The 20,260-nt window shown below is 45.0% G+C and overlaps 1 protein-coding gene across 1 annotated transcript in view; it reads right to left on the bottom strand.

Moving 5' to 3' along the window:
- The window catches only part of NODAL (nodal growth differentiation factor), a 55,322-nt gene extending 37,901 nt beyond the window's left edge, over positions 1–17,421 (bottom strand). The window contains exon 1 of the mRNA XM_078640434.1: positions 17,175–17,421. Within this exon, the coding sequence (XP_078496560.1) occupies positions 17,175–17,421 (247 nt within the window). The remainder of the gene's footprint in view (positions 1–17,174) is intronic.
- Positions 17,422–20,260: the final 2,839 nt, after the last annotated feature.

The following is a 20,260-nucleotide window of genomic DNA, read 5'->3' as shown; positions in this document are numbered from 1 at the left end:
CGTGGTTTGACACATATACAGGTGAAGGAGACTATGAGGATATTGTATCTAATGAGCAAACCTGTCAATATCCTGTTGCTCAAAGTTGTGAAGATGAAATCAAAGTGCCATACATGGATACTGTAACTGACACAGAGGGTGAATTGTATAATGACAATGTGTTTGGTAACCTAGAAAATGATGAGGTTGCATCTAGTCAGGAGATCCCCACACCCAGTAGTTCAGGAAATGATAACGCAGGGTGTCATGGAGGATGGGAAGGTTCATGCACTAGGTATGGCAGAATTTCCAAGTTACCTGAGTCCTTGAAGGCCTATGAAATGAGTTAATTGCTGTTTTTCCATAAGTAAGGGAGATGTTGTAGGTCTAGTCTATTTTTCCCTTGCAGACATATGTTCTCGCCATTGGTAGATACTGATGACATGTGTATAGAATGTTGCACAAGTATTTATATGACGTCAGCCTCCAGCTGAATGGAGACGGAGCTTCCCGATTGAACCTATCAGTCTTTCCTCCTCCTCTCTCCACAAGCTCGTTATTTAAAATAAATACTTGGAAGTACCAGAGGTTTCAATTCGGTTATTTACAAGACACAACAATGTTGAACACAAACTACTTTTGTTGTTAATTTCATGTAATGTAATGAGTGAGGACACATGCTGAACAGTGTGGCACTTATAACATGGTTGTAGCGTTCTTATCTTAGTGAACTAGTGGGAGTTAGGCAGCATATTGGACATCTGGCTAAGGTATTTGTTATTATCCTTTTGGACATTGTGTACTGACATGGATGCCACATTGGTGTTAGCTCTGCCCAAATGTTTACAAAGTCCAGGGATTCCAGCCATTGTGTGAGGATTGTTGCAACTCGTTTGAGATGTATCTTGAAGCCATAGGGGGGAAACCTTTTGGCATCTCACAAACTTGCTTTGTTAAAACACAATTTAGGAGTAGAAGGTAGGAAGGTGTTAAAGACACTACCTAAACACATATGTTCCATTTCTACTATTCAGGAGGGTGAAGGTGAGGAATATGAAACGGGTGTGACAGTTTTTTAAATAATTTGAAGAAGAAGAGTCTTCAGAGGGAGAACAAGACAATGGTGTAGAGGTGTTGGTGATTTGTGAAAATGAAGTGAATTAAATATCTGAAGGGTATCAACCACCAAAGTGCACATTGACGATGAACAAAGTGAATGTATCAATGTGGGCAGATTCATATTCTCCATACACAATAATTGACAAGAGGATGTGGGAAAGTATAGGTATGTATGAGTTATCACCACCAGATATTGAACCTGAAGGGTACTGTGGCACTAAATTACCGGTGTTGGGGTATTTCATGTGTCGCCTGTTTTACAAAGGCAGGAGAGCACATGGAAATGTGTATGTAGTAGAATATGGTAGAGCTCTATTAGGATGAAAAGAACAAAGAGACTTGGGCATAGTGCTTGATCCCAATCACCCTTATCAAGTATTGTTAACCCAAGATGCCGAAAGATCAAAGTGGCATATGAAGTATCCTGAATTATATAGTAGCAAACTTGGATGTCTAAACAAATTTGAGCACCGCATAGTGTTGAAGGCTGGATGCATTCCTGTTATACACAAAGTCAGAAATGTGCCGTTTGCGTTGCGTACACAACTTAAGGAAGAGTTCGACAGATTGTGTTAGGTCAAAGTTATTGAATCAATAGAGGCGTCGGAGTGGCTCAGTTCCATATTTTTGGCACGCAAATCTAATGGCAAAATTTGCATGTGTGTGGACTTGAGGGACTTGAACCGTAACATCTGGGTGGATCGTCATCCTTTACCACGCATTAGTGAGATGGTAGCTAGCATAAAGAATGCCAAGTATTTTTCCTCAATCGATCTATCCAATGCATATCACCAGGTAAAGTTACATTGTGATTCCAAACACTTGACGTTGTTTATATCGCCTGAAGGAGTATTTCAATTTTTACGTATGCCATTTGGGTTGGCATCCACAGTTTTTCAAAGACTCATGAGCAGTATCTTAAGGGGTGTTGCAAATGTAAGAGTGTTCAAGAAGACATTTTGGTTTGGGGCGAAAACATGAACCATTGTGATGGTTTGTTGTACTATGTCCTAAAGAGGTTGCAAGATGCTGGATTGACTGTGTGTGGGCATATGTTATTGGGCGACGGTGTCAAGCCCAAGAGGAATCTGCATGATGCCATTGGGGTTACCCCTTTGCCATCAAACAAGGAACAATTGTGTTCCTTCCTAGAGCTAGCTGAATATTACTCAAAATTTGTTCAGCACTTCGCAAACAAGGTGCACAATATGAGATTTTAATGAAAAGGGGAACACTTTTTGTGGTCTGATAAGTGTCAACAGGCATTTGAAGGAATAAAGGCAGACATAGTGAAGGCAGTGGCTCTCAAACCATATGATCCTCATGACAAGCCCATGTAGTAGTGGATGCAAGTGCATTTGGATTAGGCACTGTACTCATGCTGACAAAAGGAAGGGATGGAGCGTGTAGTAACTTTTGCTTCATGTACACTCAAAGATGCAGAAGCGACTTATTCTGTCATCGAAAAAGAAGCTTTGGCCCGCTGGTGGGGTGTCAATTTCTTTAAAACCTATGTGTTGGGAACACATTTTGAGCTTAGAACTGATCTTATTGACATCTAGAATTGTGAAATAGCTTTACTGTTTGCAAGAATATGACTTCCAACTGAGATATATGCCAGTACACAAAAACATTAATTCTGATTGTTTATCTTGTTTGCCATTACAATATCAAGAGGAAAGTGGTGAGAAGGAGGAAAATGAAGAATGGTTGGTTGGTGGCAACTGTTGAAGAATCTTGTAAAGGGGCTGTGAGCAAGGCTGAGTGGATCAGGCAGTTGAGAAGATGATGTGATGCAACATATAATAGCGTGTTTGACCAACAACACAGGACTAGAAATGTTGGTAAAATGGGGTCTCACAGATTATAGAATGGTGTGGCCAGAATTATCGGTTGTGGGTGGTGTCATTATATGGGTGGACAAGTTAGTGGTACTTCAGGACTACGCGTCAGACTTTTGGAATTGTTGCACGAGGGACCCAGCGGCATGTCTGGTATGAAGAGGAGAGCTAGATGCGATTTTTGGTGGAAAGGTATGGACAAGGAGATAGAGAGATGTGTAGATGTGTATGTAATTGTGTGGCATGCATGTTCAGTGATAAGTCGCATAAGTCAGAGGAAACGGCTATATCATCCACCACTATAACAGACAGACCCTGGCAAAAAGTGGCAGTGGATAGTTGTGGTCCCTTTAATGCTAGGAGCATTGACAACACATATGCCATAGTTCTGGTGGATTATTTTACCAAGTGGCATGAGGTTGTATTTGTGAGGGAGACAAAGTCTTCCAATGTGATAGACTTGTGTGAAAATGTGTTTCTCAGGGAAGGATACCCCAAATGTCTCATTACAGACAATGGACCACAATTTGTTGCCAGTGAGTTTGAGAGATGCTTGGTAAAGTCAGGGGTGGCACAACTTACCACAGCAGTCTATAATCCCAGAGAAAACTGTCTGGTGGAGAGATTCAACCATGTGTTAAAAGGGTGTGTACAGTTGGCCGATGCAGGTGGTGAAGAGTGTAAAAACACTATGAAGGAGATGTTGTGGAGTAATCGGAACACACCCTACACCGCCACAAAGGAAACTCTGTTTAGTCTTCTTAAGGGTGGTCTATCTGGTACCAAGGTGACACCAGCATGGATGCGCAAATCAGGTTTCACGGGTGTAAGAAGGGACGATTTGGTGTGCAGGATGCAAAATGACAATGTGGATGCTGGATTTACATTCGGATGCTTAGAAGGTTTGAGCATATTCAAAGGCAAGTTGTAAGCCTTGATGCCCAAAGCTAGATGTGTCTGAAGGCAGCAGGCCCCCGACATACATCCATTGTCATGAAGTAGAAGGGAATAGTCTATGGATACCCCGAGCACCAGACGCCGGAGATTGGAGGGCACACAGTGCCAGTGAGGTATCTGTCAGCAGGAAATTGGTGAAACTTTTGGATCAGGTCAACCATCTCTAGATTTTCACAAGTTGCAGTGCTGTCATAAACCATAATTTTGGTATCCAGAAGGAACCGTGTTTAAGGCCACACACAGACCTTATCTTTAGTCCTGAAGAAGACCCTCCCAGACGATAACATTAACGCTCTATTGTCCAGGGGTCGAAACGTCGACGTATGCCATCAAGTGTCAATGATCACCCATAATAATACAGAATAACTAGACTATTTGCTAGTTGGGTTGAATCACTTTTCTATATATTTCACACTATGTTTAAATGTGTGTCTTGAGTATGTTTATTCGTTATGTATATATTGTGCTGTGATATGTAAATATATTCTTTGTTTCCACTTCACATCACCAAATCAAGTGTAAATATCTAAATATCTAAGTGTATATATGTGTGTGCATATATTTGTTTTGTTCTCATGTTTTGAGTATGTTTCTTCCATTTAATTACTATAAAATCATATACCGATTCAGGAGTACATGATTGTCATTTGTTTGGACATAAATTGGATATGCTTCATTCAATGCTAGTCCCATCTTAATAGAGGGACCAATTTTACGAATAATTTTTCTCGCTTTCTAAAGTTAATAGGTGGCAGAACCACTGTTTACTTTACCTATTTATGGCAGCATGATAACAATGAAGTTCACCCAGCACAACAACATTGCCCACACATTTGAAATTATAGATTGGGTCTTGAAAAAATCCCATGAGTATTGGCGAAATTACACATTTTACAGTTTATGTGACCATTCTTACTTACAATAGCTTTTGGCCCTAAAGTCTAAAAGTAAATGGAATGTGTAAGTGTTTGGCTCTTAGGGCCTGACTATGAGTTTGGCAGTCCTGTGGTGCGAACCCTGGACCGCCAGACTGATGGCCCGCCGGCCATATTACGAATACGGTGGTGGGACTGTCACAGAACCGCCGCAGCTGCCGGAGATCATGGATTCCATCTCGGTGGCACAGCAGTCAGAGGCCTGAATATGTTTGCCGGGGCCGCTGCGACCCCGCCGAGCTTATTAGGAGTTTCCTGATTGGCTCACTTTCAGTGGTGGTTAACCCTCCATAAAAAGTGCGGCGGTGAGGAAACGTACTCCCCTGATGCCCCAGGGCAATTGGATGAATGCAGGGGAGCACATGGTGTGCCTCCCTGTCTGCATGCACCCCCTTTCCTGCACATCATGAACTTTACAGTCCACGCCGTGCAGGAAAAGGCTTTGGCATTCCCATTGTGGTGCCTTCTGAATAGGACTGCCCGCCAGACCAGGAGAAAACTCCTAATCTGGTGGACGGTCTGACTACGGGTTTAGTGTTCCTGGAGTGGGGCTGTGGTGGTCCTCTCCAGGACCGCCAAACTCATAATCAGGACCTCATAAATATGACCACACTCTTAGGGTGGCAGCTAATTTTCTGATGGTGACCCACGTTTCCGGACAATATGTGCAAATATATCTGTATTTCAGGTTGAAGTTATTTTTAGGTCTTTAATATAGTTTAAGCTGCCTCTCCCGACTGCTGCTGTTTTTTTTATTATTAATCTACAATATACATATATATAGGGGCTTTTGGCCAGTGGTCTTCATCCATTATTGTGTTAAATGTTTATTCTCACTTTGCTTACGTTCACCACAGCCTACAGGGAATTGGGTCAGCCCACTCCAGCCATTGGCTCCCCTCTCTACGAATGAAGACATTTTGTTTGTGCATTAGGTGCACATCAGACATAAAAATAGTCAGCTTCAGTGCTAGATTCGAGGGGCATTGTGTACTTTATTTTATTTTAAAAGTTTAATCTCTCTATATATTTTTTCCACATTTTTTTAGGACTCTCGGGCTCCCCAAACACTATTACTGAACCCTCACAACCATTTGCAGTGTGCCACATCTCGTGGGGGCACTGCTAGTGGCAGTGATCTTGAAATAGGCTTTGGCATTCTTTGTTAATAAGAAAGAATGCCAGACACCAATCAAAAATGGCCAACCGTGCACCAGGGGTGCGCTCAGCTGTTCTCTGAAGTATCGTCAGTTTCAAATTAAATATGTCTTGGAAGTGATTTACCTTTAATATTTTAAGCATGAAAGTAGTTAGATTCCAAAAAACATGAAAGGTTTTTCCAAAACTGTAGACATTGAGATTCCTCAAAAATAACTGCTGCTCCAAAACATCATCATAACATGAATAATAAGGCCTTAATTTATAACGCCTACATTGGCCACTTCTGCCATTTCAATGCGCTTTTCAATAACAGGTCCTGCAATAATTCTAGACATAAAAAAACAGCAAAAAAATCTACTCGTGCTCCCGCCAAAAGGCCTGACAAGTTTTGCGATGTCGGTAAAGCTGCATTTCACTTCAGTACAGAAATGTTTTACACTTTAACGAACCACTTTGTGTCTTCCTATGTGGGGATGCATTGTTCTAATTTGTGTGTAAATGAGAATGGCATTCACAACGTCAAATTACTTTCTATTGGGTTTGAAATAGGGCCGCCTCTCGGATTCTAAAGTATCCCTTTAAACCTCCATAATTTGAATTTATTTACATGGAAATTAAGCGGTCATTATAAGCCCCACAGACCCTTCCCGAACAAGCGACGTCACACTGTGGAAGTGTGAACTGGGCGCGTTTTACCAGCGCGAGGCGACAGGTTAGACCCTTCAGGTAAGGTGTCCCGGGCGGGCTGAGGAGAAAGGACGCCCCAGGAGGTAGAAGAGGGCGACTGCACTGCCGCGGGGCATGTCTGGGCTTGAGATTTCCCCAAGCCTTAGCCTTTTCTGTTCTTTCCCTTTTGTTTATTTTATTTATTTATTTGCTTGCGCGTTAGTGCTAATAATATTAGTTTAAACATGTTGTTGGCTATTATTAGTGTCGCTGAATGTGTCCATGGTTGCGCTACATGTATGTATATTCAATTTTCAGTTATTTTATGATTTTCGTGACGGTGTCATGTTAATTTCCCATATGGTCGCACATTTTTCATTTTTAACTATTCGCATTTTCGAATAGTGTGTGTGTGTGTGTTTTACATGCAGTGCTTAGAAACAAGTGCATATATATTGGGCATGATGTTTATAATGACGAGCCAGTTTGATGGAAACAAATGGAGAGTATTTCTTCCGCTTTTTGTGAAGAGACATTTTGCATAATCATACAATCTTCACGGAATTTTCAGATTGAAAAAGCCACTATAGTGCCACAACGCGTCTATGTAAATGTAAGGCAACATGTAATAAAGAAAGGAGACTCTCTCTCCCTAGAATGCAAGGACTCTTTGGTATTCAGGAGGAGTGGTTAAACAGCCGCCGTCGGTAGGGGAGTACCTGCCAGGGCGGTGACGTGGGGAGTGGGAGGGGCAGGGTGGGGGTAGGTAATGTATGGATAATGGAGGTTTGCAGGTAAGTAAACATTTAAATAAATCAAACGAATTTCGTTGCGCGCACTGCATTGCATTTGGGGATGCAGTGCACGCAACGAAACTCGTTTGATTTATTTATATGTTTACTTATCTGCAAACCTCCATTATCCATACATTACTAACCCGCACCCTGCCCCTCCACCTCCCCACGCCACCACCCCGGCAGGTACTCCCCTACCGACGGTGACTGTGGTTAAATTAGACTCACAGCGGTGACGTCCTTCCTTACACCACCTGCGCTCAGGTACAGTCCGGCAACTGCAAAAGTGAGTGGAAATATATATTCCCTGTCCCCATGCTCCTCCCATGGATTTTGATGTAATCCCATATTTACTAAGGGCAGTACACCTGGGGTGGGTTAAAATGCTACGCCTTCCCAACAAAGGCATAACAAGGAGAACTATCTTAATTTCACCTTGTTATTTCCTCCTATGCATCATTCTGTAGCACATATAGAAAGAGGAAAAGGCCTCTAAGGATTGTTTTTGTGTGGAAAGGTGTCCCTTCCGGCACAAAAACAATCCTGCGTGTAACACAGGTACTCTTTCACCATGGCACAAGGAAGCCTGTGCTGGCGCTAGGCAGCACTCAATACACAAGGGGATGGGGGGAGCGCAGGATTGCACCATGCCTGCTCTCTCCCTGTCACGAAGTACAACGCAGCCAGATAAATCTGCCCCTTCCTGTCTCTTTGTCTCACTTGTGCAGATTATTTCTCATCTCTGCCCTCTTCCTTTATCAATGCTTTCTTATCTTTCTCCTCTTCCTCTCCCTTTGGCTCTGTGTCAAATTCGGATTATGAAAAAAAAGTGCTAATGCCAGCACCTGCCCCGCTGTTACTAATTAAGTATCAGTGGCAAGATCACAATGTCTAGTTTTTGCAAGTTCAAAGGCTATCACCAAGCAGACCAGACAGTGTATTTTTAAAATGAAATGCAATAAAGGGATGTAATTAAGATCTTAAACATCCAGCCCAGAATAAGATAGCAGAGTTAGAGAAACAGAGGCTTTATTAGATACATTAATGCTGAAATGCAATAATGTTGTGTGGAATGGTGCCAGTCTGGAATGTAGATGGGGCACAGGGAAGTACTAAATGCAGCAACGCCAACCTTGTTTACTCACTTGCTGGAGTGGGGTGTAGTGTCAGAATAGTGGACACATTTTCACATAGTTACACTTCATAACGAAGTACAAGTTGGGGTGTGGGGCACCTGGAAGCCCCTAGGTCTGATCTTGGTGATAGAGATGTTAATTGAATAATGCATCAAGTCGTTTTTGGTGAATTACCTTAAAGCAGGTACAGTCAGATGGAGAGAGTGATTTAAATGAAAGAAGCAAACTTGTTGGGTTCTACGTTGATTTCGGGATCATCTCTAATATATATTGGTCAACCCAGTAGATGCCTATGCAGGGGCATAGCTATCATTGATGCAGAAGGTGCAGTTGCACTAGAGTCCACTGCCCAGTAGGGGGTCATTGAAGATTGAAAATTGCCTAAATACTACCCCAATGGCAGTCAAAGAGGCCATTTTCTTGCTTGCACCAGGGCCCATGGAAAACTTACTACGCTAATTTCAATCAAACTAAGCTTTTTTGGTTCAATCTAAACCTCAGAGACTGGCAGTCGGAGATACATTGGAAGTGCAGGTTCTGCACCAAGAATTCTTAAGGAGAGACGCAAGAAGCAAAATTAGTATTGGGAGGACAGGCAGGGGAAGAGGTCAATAATAAAGGAACTGAGGTATGTAAGGACTGTGGGTAACCGTATTTCCATACAGTGCAATTGTGATAAAATGAGACATGATGAGAGGATGCTTAGGTGCCTTACAATCCAATTCTAGGTGCATCCCTGTATGACATAACAATATAGAAACTCTGGTGGTGTTTGGGAAAGACACACATTTACAAGAATAAAGAGGTCAAGGTGGGGAGTAAGGTCGTTTGCACATCTGGTGCCCAAACTCTGGAATAGTATGGACCCAGAGTTGCGACTGACTGATAACAAACAGTCCTTTAGAAAGAAACTCAAGACTTGACTGGTCCCTTAAACACCCACTCCAGATAGCTGTCCTTACCTGTTATAGTGCTGGGTTGCCCGCGGGTAGCCATGCGCTCTATATAAATCCCTAAACCCAAACCACAAACAGATTGCAAAGGGGCGTTGGAAAAGCACAGGGAAGGAAGGCTTGGAGACAAGCTACCCTATGATAAAACAGAATGCAGGTTAATGGGCCCACTAGATGGGACTTTCATTTCTCATGTGCCTTCAAATAACATTCATCTCTAAAACATCCAGGTGGAGACTTGGCATGTATTCCAGATTGCTGAATTCTCTCCAGTCCTCGGCCACGTAACTGAATGTTCAATATATGTCAACAGGGTGACATATCGTGACTATATGCTGATCAACAGCAATTTCACTCTCCATTGAAATGGAACTGCAAAACAGTTTATGATATCCCAAGCTCCATGGAGAGACAGGTCTATCTATCTATCTATCTATCTATCTATCTATCTATCTATCTATCTATCTATCTATCTATCTGTTTATTTATTGATATAGATTTCATCAGAGATCAACAATATATACAGTTTATAAATAATCACATAAAACTGCACTGTGGGGATCACAATACAAACGTACAGTTAATACATAGAGTAAACGATTTAAAACTCATAGATTGTAATGCACAAATTCATGGGGGAGATCATAATGCAGACGTACAGTACATGTTAGAATTGATTTTAAAAACGTGTACAGATTGTTACATATGAATTCATCAGGAGGTGACTTCACTAAGGCAATCAAATCATTAGTTTTAAGTACAATATATCTAAAGGTTTTAAAAACGATTCCTAGCTTCCGTCACTGTCTTACAAGGACAAACAAAAAGTGCATGATTCATATGCTTACAGAGTTCACACGCTCCGGTCATATCCCCTTTAGGAAACCAATGCTTTTTAGAAGTGCTTAGAGGTAAAATGCTTAGTCTGAGCATAATAAAAAAAAAAAAACACCAAGTTCCCTGTTCCAAAGTAAATGACAGATATTTTTCATTCTGCTTAAAAGATTGGCTATCATCATAGGGCTTGTAAATTCCTAGCTGTGAACAATGTGTAATGTCCTGTGTGTAACACAGTCTGGCCTTCACATTTTTCAAAAACAGTTTCATTGTGCTGGTGTCCATAACTGCACGTGAGCAATAGTAAACTAAAATGTTACTAGTGCAATCTTAAAATTATTACTAAAAGTATAAATTCCTCTTTCATCTTTGAGAGTTTCATACCTTAAGAGAGCTCTTAGTGTGCATTCTGTTGGGTGAAGCAGATTGTAGTCCCATTTGACCATCATGGAGTAGAGTAGAGGTTCCTACACCTAACTTAGAGAACCCACTACCCTCCTTATTTCTTTTTATCCTAGGTAAGGTACTCAACAGAATAAAAGTTTTTCAGAGGACACCTTAACCTATTTTAAATCACATTGCATACATCTACACGAGACTAGGCCCCCTCACCCCCACTGCACCCTTACGGCGAGGAATAAAAGATCTCCGATAAAGAGCCCCTTCATGGGTGCCCGTTGGGCATTGCAGCGCCGGCCCAACGAGGAGCAGGCTCAAATGATGAAGCATGACACCTAGCTTGCTGGGTGTGAGAGCCCTCATTCCAAATGGAGGAATTCCCCATCTCCTGCACTATCACGACCCCTGTTTTACTTTCTCCACCAAATACAAATATCTAGGTGGTTATTGGTGATTACTTTCTCACCCAGGAACTGCGTACTATTCCTTTTTTGTTACATAGTCCCATCTAATCACATTTGCTAAAGATCTGGTGTAGGCGCTAGGGTGGGAAAGCTCTAGTCATAATGCTTGGACGGGGCTGTTTGACGCAGGGAGACTATCTTCTGTAAAATCTTCCCTTCTAGTACATTTTAAACTGACTTTTTATTTATTGGAATATGTTCAAGGGCATAGGATAGAATGGGAGGTTTCTTTGCTCGATAAGGGTCTAAAGAGTCTTAAAATGCTTCAGTAAAATCTTTTTAAAGCACCGACGTGAGCAGTGGCCTTGAGACGTATATGTGAGAGATGTGGGAAGTATTTTCTATGGTCTGGGAGAACACCCTACCCAAGAATGTATATAAAGTTGCTACCTCTACGAGCCTTCCACCCAACCTCCAGTTAAAAGGACAGTACCACCTCTTTCCTCTAAAAGATAGTTTTGGAAATATTTATCTTCAAGAAATCATCCTATGCATATTTGAAAAGGACATCCAAGTTCTGCTGATGTCCATAGCTATAAGGTCGAAAATTACTACATCATTAGCGTGCATTAGAGTATGCACATTATGAAGTGCTATTTGTAGAGTTACATTTTTATATTATTAAACAGACTGGTAAATCACTAAGGAATAACGAAAATAAAAGTTGGGATAGAATATCTTAGTAGTCGGTCCCTTGTTCTTCCTCATTAAGACTCTGCGCCTAGTCCCTATGGATCCCCATTCTCACTAGTTACCTCTAGAGGGTTGGTCTATCAACCCTGTCGAAAGCAGTAGAAAAGTCTACAAATGTCTGTCTGTCTTTCATGCAAAAGTGGCCCAAATACATAAGATACCTTTACAAGACAATAGGAATTGAATTACTGATGACAGTCAACAAATACAGACTTATAGTTATCACAACAGTGCAGTTAGTTTAATTCAGCGGAAACTGGGCAATGCAGCTTGGTAATCAGAATGGAATGGAGCAGGCACCGCCTTAGGTTAAGTATGTTTAAAGTGGAGGATTTCGAGTTATTTTTTAAAGGTAGTGAGATAACGGGTGGGCAAAGAGCTGTTGAGCGCCAGCTTTCAACTGCACTTCCTTAGGCCTGGGCGTAGTTTGCGTTATTTTGCTACGCGAAACTCTGCAAAGTTACAAAAAACTGTGCGAAGTTCCGCAAGTGCAAACGTGTGCAGGTGTGGTCCTCAGCACTCATTTTCGGGGACAGAAAATGATGTTTCATATTAGACTTTGAACTAGAGCAAGAGAATGAAAGGTAAAAAGGAGGAGGGGCAAGCTACGAAAAAATGGAACACAGTGAGAGAGCACAGGCATAAAAGAAGCTGCAAGTGTGAGGTAAAGAAACAGGAAGTGTACGGCCGTGGATGGAAGAAAAGTGGACGGAATCAAGGATAGACAGCCTTGGGGTTGGACAACCACAACGGGCCGGTAAAGAAAATCTTGGACCCCTCTACTTAATTTATGTACATATCTTTTCAAAATCGGAACTGATACATCTGTAAAGTGCAATATAAATAATGATATCGTTTTCACAAGATACACGTGTGGAAGACCTGACAGGAGAGAGAACCGCGTTAAGAGACAACCATTTTGGGGCATGTAAAAGTTCGCACCCCTGCTTTACAATGTTTATGGTTCAGGCTAGGGTGGTTATGGAATGGAAGTGTCGCAATATGTATTCCCTTGGAGTTTTTTTGCCCGCGGCACCGTCTTCCTCACGAGTCCCCGGCGCCGGGGAATCCTTTTCAACCCCCCAGGGAGGTGGGCCTCTGCCTGACATAATCCAATCAAATCCGCCCTGAAAGGATGTGGATTGCGAGGCGAGGCTTTCTATAGGCCTGTCTGGCGGGTACCCAGAATTGGGACGAGAGCACCTTGGGGTGTGGACCGGGCAGTGCTTGAGCTGTCTGGGGCAGAGGGCACAAGTTCAGCACGGGTCAGTGGAGAGAGAACATGGCGGCGGCTAGGACAAAGGTGGCACACGCTGGGCATCGCGTATAGACCAGTCTGAGTAATGCTGAACGCTGAATGACAACATTCAGAGCTTCCCAGACACTAGGCAAAGCCAGGAAAGCGGCCAGATTTCTGCGGCATGCGGTAGAGCGCACAGTGTGACCTGCTGCTGAAATATGAGCCCGCGTGTCATGCTCGGGGTTCTGGGGGTCATACATCCCTCGCCCTTTCGATGGTTGTGATTTATCCACAGATTCCCTACCATGATCCTACTGAGCAGGCTTCACAGCATTCTTTATTCATATTTATGAGTGGTGTAAAAAGTGTCCTTTAAGTCCCATAGGTCACTCATCCCTCCTCTTTCTGTACACCTGTGTCTGTCGCCTCGCTCGGTCTGTCCATAATAGCGCTTTTCCTATTCTTTAAGAAAATGAAGGGTCTAAACCCCATTACTCATAAGAATGTCACATGCGAGAATCACTTCCCATAATTCACTGGAGGTCAAATATTGAACCAAAGTCTAGAAAAATGAATGTTTGCATTTTTAACGTGATATGTGTTGTAGTATAGCATTTGTAGCGGTTGCTATTACTATCCCTTTGTGAGGCGCTATATATATAATGTAGATATCATCATGCAATACTGCAGCCTTGCTGTTCTGATGATACTCACTTTGGCTCAGTTATTTGTTATATTAACGGCAGTATCCAGTTGTAGCTGTATTGGTCTTTAATGCAGACTCCTCTGTCTGCCTGCCTTTACTATATTTGGCTCTTATTTTTGTACGGCTGTCTGTCAAAAACCCCTTAAGGCAAATCTTGTTATATGCTGGAATTATTTTCCGAAATTCACACAGTGCGTGTATTGCGTGTTTGTCTTATGTAACAAGGGATTCGGCATATTCTATGTGTAGTGTTTGTATCCTGGTCCCATAATGCAGTCTTGGAGCCTGGTGATAACTTACTTCATCCTTGCGGTAACTGTTTAGTATGGACTGAGACCTATTTCTCTGCAGCACCACAGAAGCCTAAGACACGGTTTTTTATCCGTCTCTAGCGCTTTGGGGAATGTTGTTACACAACAGGGTTTTAAAAACCTATCATTCGCGGGAATTTTGCCACACTTTATTTTTCCTAGTTTACGTTAAGTAACATTTGTTAGCGATACGTAGAAAAAAATCGTAGTAGTCTTTTTAGTGCCATTTATACTTTATGATTTTTATGCTGCAACATTAGTTTTATGCTGCCAAAGATCACAGCATTCCTTCTTTAGCCGCCCCTTTATACACACATTGGACATATTTGAGGCCCAGAGTCCGCCACTAATCAAATAACTATACTGGATCTGGAACCCAACGACATAACATGATGAATAATTGAATGGGGCGTTCCACTATAGTTAATAATAGAAGATATATACCCAATTGGGAGGTGGGGTGGGCTGTGATATTTTGTAAGCAATATTTCGGCGACGATATTGATGTAAAACGATATTTCGAACTCCAAATTTCTAAAACCAAAAGGGCTAGCATCAGCTAGTTGTTACCCTCTGCCCCCTGGCCTCCCCTATCAATGAATGGATCATGCCGTCTACTTTACCTGGCTGCATGTACAATTCCAAAGATATTTCAGGCACAGAGAAGGTCCACATATAGGCGGGAGGGTGGTGGTCTCTCGCAGACTTCCTCAGTGTATTGTACCCTTCACGAGTTGAACGTCACGAACAGGATATGATTTCAAATCATATGGCACAGAACAGTCATAGAAAACCTCACCAGCACGTCCCGCCACCAATCTCCACCAAGACGTGTTTCACACCCAACGCTCCCAAAAGTAGGTGTGAAGTGAAGAAGCCAGAGGCCTTCCCTCGAGGTCAGGCCCAGAGACGTCGTATGTCTGCGTCGGGCCTTTGAGGTCAGACACCGGCGCCACATGACCTGCAGGAACATGGCCGGCCTTTAGCAGGTGCAAGTTGGGCCACGCCCAGGGCGCCGACCTCCAGGTGGGTGCAGGCGCTGCCTGCGGAAGTCTCGCGCAGACCTGGGACACATAGATAATTGGATAGGAGACATGCGGTTTGGCCCGGGACATAATCGGGCCAAAGGCCAGCTGTGTGTCCGGAACCAGGCACCCCCACGGCCGGTGGAGCTCGTTGGGCCTTTCATATAAGCTGCTGCCTGGACTATGCTCACAGCACCTGGAGGAAAGTGCTGATGGTTTGTGCGTGCTGTATTCATGTGTATGGTTTACATAGCACCTTACAGACCCGGTCGAGGATAAGGGTGCTTTGAATAGGAAGACATCATTCAAATTCTGTTATTCCTCTGTTCGGTCCTCAATACCTATTCACCCATCCCCTGATCCCTCCTTCCATGCTCTTATCTCTACTCCATCCGTTTTTTCTCCTCTTCCTATCTGTAATGTCTTCCCGTTTCTGGGTTTCTGTCAGCCCACGCATCTTGTGAACTTTCTCATTACCTAACAGCCGCTGGGGCTTTCTCTTTTTTGCTTTTATTCTCTCTCTCTCGCTAATCTCTCTTTCCCATTGTTCGGCCTTCCTTTGCACCTGCCCTCTTTCGTCTTTCCCCGCTGCCTCGCTACCTCCGCATCTCGCGCCCTTTCTGTCAAGAGAGGAAAGATAAAGATACATTGAGAGAAAGAGGGGGCGGTGAGAGGGACGGTGTGAAAGACATATCTCCTGCTGTCACGAAAGGGTAGACGAGTCTTAATGATAAAGTAGTTTCTGCAGGTGTTCTGTTTCAATGCACTGTGTGCCTGCGTGTGCTTGCTCTGAATCGTCACACATTCTGACAGGGCCCCGCTTATTTTTGCATCGGAATCTGAAGACAGAGCTGTAGCTTTGAGGATTTGCAGAAAGCGCCACATCCGCGTGTGATTTGAAAGGGTGTCGGTAAAATGTCGGTAATCCCATCCGCAGGCGGGGACATATTAGCGGCTAATGTCCTGTCAACGCCGAGTGCGGCGTCTCTCCTGCACGTGTTCACTAAAGCGCAGCGTCTACAGCCGGCATGACCTCGCTTCAGCTCTCAGTCAAACCTCACTGTACTTTAATGCCCCTCTTCAACCGCGATCCATGTCAACCAAAAGCCCTGGGATGCAGAAAATAGCTCAAGAGGCGAAGGCGCCTGCTGCAGGGATTTGTGTGACCCCGAGATTTGCAGTAGCATAGCTCAGCGAGTTAAGCCCCGTGTGTGGCGAGTTAAGCCCCGTGTGTGGCGATCTATTCACAAACTGTAGGACTCCGCTACTTTACGTATTGGACTTACTCATTTATCATTTCGCGAAAAGCGTATAATTGGGTCATGTAAGCAGCGGCTACAGCCTAAATGTTTAAGGACAGTGGGGCAGATTTACAAGGCCCTTGCGCCACTTTTGCGTACTTTTTAACATGGGAAAAGTGGCGCAAAAGTGGCGCAAGCGCCATGTAAATCTGCCCCAGTATATTTTCTTCTAAGGCGCTCTAAAATGGGCCGTTTTATATGATCTCTAAAGTGGTCTTGGGTGCATACATAGGCAGTAATGGAGCACACATTTCTACCATAAATACACCTGACTGCAACACATCATTTCTTTAAATAACACCGCAATGATATTGTCGCCAGTGGCACCGCAGATAACTTGACAATCATCACAGAGCCTTGACAGGGGCCAGTGAGTGGTTCTCACTTTAGGGGTATGCGTATACCACCCACCTATCTACTGAAGTTCAAAAGCCCCATAGTGGGATGGCCTACTGAGTAAATTGCTGACTGCTGAACCGAGAAGGACGTTATCTAATCTAACGGCGCATGCTTTCCCCTTCACCACACTCTGTGATCTTGGACAAGTGACTTGCTCTTCGGTTCTCGCATCTGTCAACACCCGAGAGAGCATGCAAAACCATCTGTACAAATGAAAATGGGACCTTTTCTGACAAATAAAGAAAGTGGCGAGCTTACTTTTTGCTACTAGGCTCCTGACGACGTCTGCGTTCTGTCCGAGTGGCGTATGCTTTTTAGCCCTCTTCCCTCCTGGCTGCAAGTCCCGAAAGAGGTTCACCATGTAGCGCAGCGGTGGGGGACCCCTGTCGGTCCTCTGGCTCCCAAACTCCGGGTGCTGCTGCACAGGCCGCCTGACTGCCCCACGGCTTCCCTCTGCAGCCTGTATCAGTACCAGGCTGAGGAGAATGGTGATAAAGTCCTGCATTGTGGCGCGAGAGGCTACAGTGTGGGTGGTCAGGGCCCGCCGGACACCCCCGGATCTTTATACTAAAGCATTTCACGGCAGCCCTGGGGCACTTTCGGCGCATACGGCCAATCGCTGCACACTGCCCCGCAGTCAGCACAGGCTTAACACTGACCTCTGGAGGGGAGGTGACACCTATCTTGCACCTGCATCTTTGGGAAGGAGACAGAGACTTGTTGAGATGAGGCGAGAATTACACTTATCTTGCCGACGGTGCCCGAGTGCCATGAATACAATGATAGGTGTCTTGAGAACAGTATAACCACTGTAATTATAAACAGCGAATAGTAAGAACCCGCCCTGTGCACAACTCACGTCCCCAAACACCAAATCCAAACAATTTTCCAATTTGCCTTTTGTAGTGGAAACAGTCCTGAGCCCTGGTTTTATCTCATGCAGCTTTGACACGTCATCCGTGTGTCACTGCTTAATTTGTTAAAAAATAATAATAATGTCAGGGCAGCTTGCACCACTCTTTGCCCTTGCCAGCGCTGCAATGACAGTACCAACAAAACTACTATCCCACTCCTACAAGCATGACAATTCAGACTATGTCAGGTCCCCAAAGCTTTATTTATGGCATGGGAGGCAGGTATTAGTCATTTTAATTGTAGGATGAATTAATAAACAGCTGTTGTTGTGCTGAACACTAAATTAGCCAAGCAGCGCCACCACGTGGTACCCTGTTGTAAGTGCGGGTGCTGGAGCGCCAGAAAACACGGGCTCAATCAAATTAAGTACTGATCTTGAGCAAAAGACTTATGAGTTGGAAAGTCAGTGAGAGGTTAGTCACACTAAACCTCGCACGTGGCCAGTCCCATTGTAATAAATCACTACACCCTTTGTAGGCGTTCAGAAGTGGCGGACCGCAGCTTTATTGTTTACTGGATTCACAAACTGGGCACCCGATCAACTTTATTTGGGGGTCATAAATTAGTCATTGTTATTGCATATATCGTCAATGTTTAAGCATCAGCCTAAACCACACCATAAGACTAGTGATGTCCTCATAGATCACGCTATAAATCAGGTAGATGACCCATTCCGTAAATCATTGTGTCGGTTGGCGATGTCAGCGGAGTCTTTGAGCTGGAGTTTACTTTCAGTGCGGGGGTCATCCCACAACCTCTTTGAGGCTGAACTCGCTACCTTCACCTGATGGGTGTGGTCCACTGTCTGGCGGGCATGGGCTGCCAGTGCAGTGTTTCATGTACCCCCGGATCTGTGGCCCCCATGCCCTGCCACAAGGCATTTCAAGGTAAGTAGCCTGGACTGCCTCCCCGCTGTGGAGTTGCCTTTTAAACCCTCCTTATGCTCTTCTCCTTTTATCTCATTTAACGCCACTCCGTCTGTGGCTTACGTCCTTGGGCAGCTGGCCCGTGTGCTCAGTCGCTGTTATTTGCACCCCGCCAGAGCCAAGGCAGCCCATAGGTTGCCCAGAAGACCTCCGTTCTGGTATCTGAGAGGTGCCCCCCCCATCACTGCTAGAGTATTCGGGGCGCTTCTTCTTGATCAGGCTGTGCCTGATGGTTTACCACCCATTTGCACTGCAGAACTTGGCAACCTCTGCATTGAGGTTTTTCTGAGATTTGTCCAAGGCCCCAGTGGATCAAGCTCCCCTCCATCTTTGAGTGGGAATCATTTCTGATCATATCAGACTGGTGTTGCAAAATAATCTGGCAGCCATGGGAATGATGCACACCAGCAGTCCAGTGGTGGTGTGGCGTGCAGCAGTGTGTGGTGTGCAGCAGTGTGTGGTGTGCAGCAGTGTGTGGCGTGCAGCGTGCAGTAGTGTGAGGCATTCAGCAGTGTGTGGCATGCAGCAGTGGGAGGTGTGCAGCAGTGTGTGGCGTGCAGCAGTGTGAGGTGTGCAGCAGTGTGTGGTGTGCAGCAGTGTGAGGCGTGCAGCAGTGTGAGGCGTGCAGCAGTGTGAGGTGTGCAGCAGTGTGAGGCGTGCAGCAGTGCGAGGTGTGAGGTGTGCAGCAGTGTGTGGCGTGCAGCAGTGTGAGGCGTGCAGCAGTGTGTGGCGTGCAGCAGTGTGAGGTGTGCAGCAGTGTGAGGCGTGCAGCAGTGCGAGGTGTGAGGTGTGCAGCAGCGTGTGGTGTGCAGCAGTGTGAGGCGTGCAGCAGTGTGTGGCGTGCAGCAGTGTGAGGTGTGCAACAGTGTGAGGCGTGCAGCAGTGCGAGGTGTGAGGTGTGAGGTGTGCAGCAGTGTGTGGCATGCAGCAGTGTGAGGCGTGCAGCAGTGCGTGGCATGCAGTGTGCAGCAGTGCGTGGCATGCAGCAGTGTGTGGCATGCAGCAGTGTGTGGCGTGCAGCAGTGTGTGGTGTGCAGCAGTGTGCGGCGTGCAGCAGTGTGAGGCGCGCAGCAGTGTGAGGCGTGCAGCAGTGTGAGGGCAGTGTGAGGCGTGCAGCAGTGTGAGGCGTACAACAGTGTGAGGCGTGCAGCAGTGTGTGGTGTGCAGCAGTGTGAGGCGTGCAGCAGTATGTGGCGTGCAGCAGTATGTGGCGTGCAGCAGTGTGTGGCATGCAGCAGTGTGTGGTGTGCAGCAGTGTGAGGCGTGCAGCAGTGTGTGGCGTGCAGCAGTGTGTGGCGTGCAGCAGTGTGAGTTGTGCAGCAGTGTGAGGTGTGCAGCCGTGTGAGGCGTGCAGCAGTGTGAGGCGTGCAGCAGTGTGTGGCGTGCAGCAGTGTGAGGCGTGCAGCAGTGTGTGGCGTGCAGCAGTGTGAGGCGTGTAGCAGTGTGAGACGTGCAGCAGTATGTGGCGTGCAGCAGTGTGTGGCGTGTAGCAGTGTGGGGCAT

The sequence above is a fragment of the Lissotriton helveticus genome, chromosome 5_1 (assembly GCF_964261635.1).
Source record: "Lissotriton helveticus chromosome 5_1, aLisHel1.1, whole genome shotgun sequence".
Classification (NCBI taxonomy): domain Eukaryota; kingdom Metazoa; phylum Chordata; class Amphibia; order Caudata; family Salamandridae; genus Lissotriton; species Lissotriton helveticus.
The sequence above is the reverse complement of the archived record's forward strand: the minus strand, read 5'-3'. Positions and strand labels throughout refer to the sequence as shown.